This window comes from Hylobates moloch, unplaced genomic scaffold (assembly GCF_009828535.3).
Source record: "Hylobates moloch isolate HMO894 unplaced genomic scaffold, HMol_V3 SCAFFOLD_1168, whole genome shotgun sequence".
Lineage (NCBI taxonomy): Eukaryota > Metazoa > Chordata > Mammalia > Primates > Hylobatidae > Hylobates > Hylobates moloch.
This window is the reverse complement of record NW_026653443.1, coordinates 1-5712: the sequence shown is the minus strand read 5'-3', so window position 1 is coordinate 5712 and position 5712 is coordinate 1. Positions and strand designations below refer to the sequence as shown.

Genomic DNA, 5712 nt, shown 5'->3' with positions numbered 1-5712 from the left:
AAGGCTTGTATTTTTTTTTTTTTTTTTTTTTGAGATGGAGTCTCTCTCTGTCCCCCAGGCTGGAGTGCAGTGGCGCGATCTCGGCTCGCTGCAAGCTCTGCCTCCCAGGTTCACGCCATTCTCCTGCCTCAGCCTCCTGAGTAGCTGGGACTACAGGCACCTGCCACCACACCAGGCTAATTTTTTGTATTTTTAGGAGAGACGGGGTTTCGCTGTGTTAGCCAGGATGGTCTCGATCTCCTGACCTCGTGATCCGCCCGCCTTGGCTTCTCAAAGTGCTGGGATTACAGGCGTGAGCCACCGCGCCTGGCCGTATTTTGTTTTTGTTTTTTTGTTTTCTTTGAGATAGAGTTTCGCTTTGTCGCCCAGGCTGGAGTGCAGTGGCGTGATCTCAGTTCACTGCAACCTTCGCCTTCTGGGTTCAACTAACTCTTCTGCCTCAGCCTCTCAAGTAGCTGGGATTACAGGCTTCCGCCACCATATCTGGCTAATTGTTATATTTTTAGGAGAGATTGGGTTTCATCATGTTGCCCAGGCTCGTCTCGAACTCCTGACCTCAAGTGATCCGCCCGTCTCACCCCCGCAAAGTGCCGGGATTACAGGCGTGAGCCACCGCACCTGGCCCCCGAAGACCTGTTGTCTGCAGTTTCCCTGGGCTCCTGCACTTTAGCTTTGATATCTCTTTGTTTCTGTCACATGAGGAGTCCCACTATGGCTGCCTTAATTCAAGCCCCACCTGGTCACTGTGCTTCTAGTTCAAGCGCCCTCTAAGATTGCTTTGTCTTCCATTTAGGCACCAATATTCTTCATAAGACAGAAAAGCATGAACTCCACAGGTCATTGTGTCACGCCTCACCGTCTGACTCGGTTCTCCTTCATTTCCCCATCTCCCTGTGTACCAGCTTACCTTGACTTCACCAGGGAATGTGTTTCACGTATTTGTGCCTTGAACATATTGTAGGCTGAGTATCCCTTATCCAAAATGCTTGGAACCAGAAGTGTTTTGGATTTTAGATTTTGGATTTTTGGATTGGGGATACTCAGCCTGTACTTTCCAGACAGTCTGTGCCCCAGTTTTTGGTCTAGCTAAGCTTCAACTCAACTGTTACATTCTCCTTAAAGTTGCCTTTGACCTGGTCTCATTTTAATGATCTTTCTCTTTATTCCTGTTACACATGTGCATAGTTCTGTCTTGGCATTTATCGTATGGTTCTCTATATGATGATTTGTCTTGGAGGACAGGCATCATTTCTTACTGTCTTTTTTCAGCTTCAGTCATTGATACACAGTAGCACTCAATAGTTCCTTGTTAAATGAGGATTTATGTTATATGATAACATATGCACAGACCTGCATGTGTATCTGCTGAGTGTTAATCACCAAGATTGACTTTGAAGAAGTTCAAGATGGTTTTTCAAGATAATGATGTCCTGTTACATGTTCACATGCCAGTTTTTCTTGTTTTCTCCCTCCAGGGCCATTGTGTTTGTTGTGGATAGTGCAGCATTCCAGCGAGAGGTGAAAGATGTGGCTGAGTTTCTGTATCAAGTCCTCATTGACAGTATGGGTCTGAAGAATACACCATCATTCTTAATAGCCTGCAATAAGCAAGGTGCCATCATGTTTTCTTGCAATAATAATTGAGTTTTTGGGGGATTGCTGCTACTAAGATTTCCATTATTTACAGTTGTTATTATTGAGGAGGAGATATAATTGCTGTAAAGAACTATAAATTGAAGGATTTTTAATCTTAAAATTTATTTCTACTCCTACCTTTTCACCAGTCTTCTAACCAGAAGACCAAGGAATGATAACCAAGTGACTGCTAACTGATTTTTCTTTGATACGGTGTTTTTTCTGATTATAAATTATTTTACTTTACCAAGTTCATCAGATTGACAATATGTGATATCAGATGCACAGTTTTGGAGGGTGGAGTCTCTGCTTTCAAACAAGTTTACTGTACAGCACTTTTATCAAGGGGAGTTTGCTGAAGTTGTTTTCTTTTAACCTGATAACCATTGAAAACTTTCTAGTAATCCCCAATAAAACTGGGCTTCAGTTCCGTTACCTGTACAATAAGATAGACTGGTGGATCTGTTCAGGTCTCTTTCAGATCTGAAATTCTGATTCTATGAAGAGTCCAAGGCATTTCTCAGCAGTGACCCGATAATATTGATAATGCCTTATTGGGAATGCAGTTATTAGCATCATTACCTGACCTCTTTATTTCCCTGATTGAGTATAAGGAAGGGAGTTACTGTTTATTTGCCATGGGCTTTGTGCCAAACCAGAGCTTGTTTCTTACCTTTAATACACTTAATGCTTTAAACATATCATCTTAGGATCAACTGGAAACATGCTAAGTTTACTTTAAAATGACAGATAGGGCATTGTCTTTTGGCACGTGAAGGCACTTCTCATAATCACAGCACTGGTAGGTTTTCTTTCTGTTAAACTGAGTAAACTTATGTGTGTTTTGAATTGAGAGGTCTGTAAGCTGTGGAGAACTTTAGTGAAAGCTAAAGTCAGTTTTAGGGTCATCAGCATAATATGTTTATAAGCATTATCTTGGGAAAGCCCCTAGTGCAAGTATAAAGCTTACTTTGATAGAGAAGGAACTAGTGATAAAAGGTCTTTTTTTAAAAAAAGAGAAAAGAAACTTACTGGTTTAAATAGGAATTTTCCTTCTGTGTAAGAAGTCTTGGGGAAAAAACTCATTCTCGTTTAAACTACAACAGTGTCTTTATTTCTTTACAGATATTGCAATGGCAAAATCAGCAAAGTTAATTCAACAGCAGCTGGAGAAAGAACTGTAAGTGTGAAAGAGGCCTGTTGGTTAATTATATATCTTAACACTTAGACTGTAAGCAGCATATTCATGTTTCGTTTGGTTTTATGTGATTATCACAATTATAGACTAAAGATTAGTGTGATAAATATTTGTTAAATAATTTACAAAATAATGGAATCACAAAAACTTACTAGGGTGCTTATAGATTATTTTAAAATTTCATGGAAAGAAGATTTTTTTGAAACCATAAACTTAATTTATTTTACCATTGTTACTAAATCATTTATGGTTGAAAGGTTTTAGAAGCTAAAAGTTTACATGCCAACTTGAGAACGGTGTTATTTCAGTGAGTGGAAGTGTTTGTTCACCACTCAATAATGCCTGTGAAGTGGTATTTAGGGATGCATATAAATAATAAAAACTGAGAATCAGGAAAAAAGAAATTAAAACATTTAAAAGCCACTTTGGAAATTATTGTTGACAGAATAAGAACAGAACACTGAGGAAGACTGCAACTCTTTGATACTATATTGTAGCTTCTTAGATTGTTAAAATACTTGGCAATATTATATATCCTGCTTTGAGTGTTTCAAAGTTTGTAAATTGAGCTATAAGCTTTTGAATTTTAAGGCATCTAGCATGTCTTCTGCGTTATGCCAATTTGTAAGAGCTAGCCAAAAGCTGGCGTAGAAGAAATGATCAACATTTATAGTAAAGCAAGTTATGTTTTCTTATTGCTTTTGTGTAAGGCCTTGAAAAGGATCTGATGAGGAAAAACTGTATAAATTCAACTTTCAGAACCTTTTCTCCCCACTATGATTTACTGACTCCCTTATTCATTTAAGAAGCACCTGTAGTGCATCTAGTGGATGCCAAGACTGCAGTCGGGAGCAGCTGTAGGAGGAAATGTGTTCCTATACTCAGGAGCTTAAAATCTAGTAGAATCTAGTCAGCTTCGGGCATTGGCAAACTTCTGCCTGGGCCTGCAAGCCAAGAGTAAATCGACATTTTTAAAGGGCAGGTAAAAAACAGAAGAAAAATATGCGACAAAATATTTAATTTCTGGCTCTTTGCAGAACAATTTTGCTGGCCCTGCCTATGCCATTTTCAGTGGTTCCTTTCCCGTCTGGAGCTGCGAGTTTATCACCCTGTCCTCCTGTGCTCTTGATGCTCACTCTCTTGGATTGTATCTGTTGCTGCCATTAGGTTAATAAGGACATTGGAACAATTGGATGGTTGGGTTTTTCTAAAAATTCTCTTGCAATTGTTGGGAATTGTTTTGGGGAAGCCAAAGCTGTCATAATGTTATTTGTGAATCAGTCTTGGGTTATTTTTAACAGTACAGTCCAAGTCTCCCATGGTTAAAACACATGTTTTCCATAGGCTGTTTGCTTTCCACTCTGTAGACTTAGAGAAAAACAATACAGAAGGCAATGCTTTCCTAAAAGGCAGTGAAACACAATGTTGAAAAGTTGTAAAGGTTAACCTCAGTTAAAATTAGGAATCTGGCTAATTTTAATCTCAGATTTATGAGAATTAGGCCCTGTTAGCTTAGAGGCATTTCATAGTCTCTGAATAACACGGTATATTATATTTACATGGCCTTGTGGCAAAAGCTGAATACATACTTTACTTTTTTTCCTTAAAAAATTTTTATTGTAAAATATCTTACATATAATAGTATATATGTCACATGCATTAAGCTTAAAAAATATTAAAATGAATACCTATGTACTCACCACCATGCCTAGAAGGCCCCTGTTTCTCCCCAAAAGCTTTTCCCTCAAGAGGTCAGCAATATCCAGTTTTGTATTGTTTTTTAAAAATACTTTTATAGCGTGGGTGTGTGTGTGTGTTCGTTCCTAAACAAGGTATTGCTTAGTTTTGCCTGTGGATTCTTCACTAATTTTGAAGCAACTTTACAGAACAAGAAATGCTTTTTTTTTTTGTAAGAAAGAAGATTGGCAGCATGTATTCCTCTGCTTCTGGATAGCAGAAAGGGGAGGGGGAGGCCGGCAAATGAGTGTTGCTTATGCACCCTTTATTAGGGCCAGCAGGTGGCAGTAAGGGGACTTACATTGGGAAGGTTTTGGTGGTTAAAGAGGTTGGATAATAGTAATTGTACCCTAGTTAGATATGAGAATCTGGAGTTTGTGGATTTCTAAACTCCATATCCAAATAGACTCAAGATAAAAATACATACCCTATCTACCCACACTTAACTTTCAGAAACTTATGTTTTTATAACACTTAAAGCATGTATTTTAAAAATATATTTTTAAACGGTATCATTCAGGAGATCCTCTTAGAAGGGGGCCCTGGGCTGAAAGAAAGTTGGCATGACCTGGTCCACTGCTGACCTGCCCTCTAGCCCTGTGAGGTCCAACCCCCCCACCCCACCCCACCTACCTCACCTCTCTGTCCAAGGGAGGGACTTATACATGCAAAGGATTATTCAACAATCTTTTTTTTTTTTTTTTTTTTTATACTTTAGGTTTTAGGGTACATGTGCACAATGTGCAGGTTTGTTACATATGTATCCATGTGCCATGTTGATTTCCTGCACCCATTAACTCGTCATTTAGCATTAGGTATATCTCCTAATGCTGTCCCTCCCCCCTCCCCCAACCCCACAACAGTCCCCGGAGTGTGATGTTCTCCTTCCTGTGTCCATGAGTTCTCATTGTTCAATTCCCACCTATGAGTGAGAACATGCGGTGTTTGGTTTTTTGTCCTTGCGATAGTTTACTGAGTATGATGTTTTCCACTTTCATCCATGTCCCTACAAAGGACATGAACTCATCATTTTTTATGGCTGCATAGTATTCCATGGTGTCTATGTGCCACATTTTCTTAATCCAGTCTATCGTTGTTGGACATTTGGGTTGGTTCCAACTCTTTGCTATTGTGAATAGTGC

At 39.2% G+C, this 5712-nt stretch overlaps 1 protein-coding gene across 1 annotated transcript; it reads left to right on the top strand.

The window, feature by feature from the left end:
- The first annotated feature begins 214 nt into the window (after window positions 1-214).
- Window positions 215-5485, top strand: LOC116464638 (signal recognition particle receptor subunit beta-like). The gene is made up of 3 exons (XM_032147898.2): window positions 215-1612; window positions 2761-2815; window positions 3871-5485. The coding sequence occupies exons 1-3, from the start codon at window positions 1423-1425 to the stop codon at window positions 3998-4000; spliced, it is 375 nt and encodes a 124-aa protein (XP_032003789.1). The 5' UTR covers window positions 215-1422; the 3' UTR covers window positions 4001-5485.
- The last annotated feature ends 227 nt before the right edge of the window (window positions 5486-5712 follow it).

Bases quoted from the DNA above. Each gene is read 5' to 3' on its own strand.
- LOC116464638 (XM_032147898.2), top strand. From the start codon at position 1,423: ATGATGTCCTGTTACATGTTCACATGCCAGTTTTTCTTGTTTTCTCCC. The intron at 1,613-2,760 runs GTGCCATCATGT...ATTTCTTTACAG, and splicing joins AATAGCCTGCAATAAGCAAG to ATATTGCAATGGCAAAATCA. The intron at 2,816-3,870 runs GTAAGTGTGAAA...GGCTCTTTGCAG, and splicing joins CAGCAGCTGGAGAAAGAACT to AACAATTTTGCTGGCCCTGC.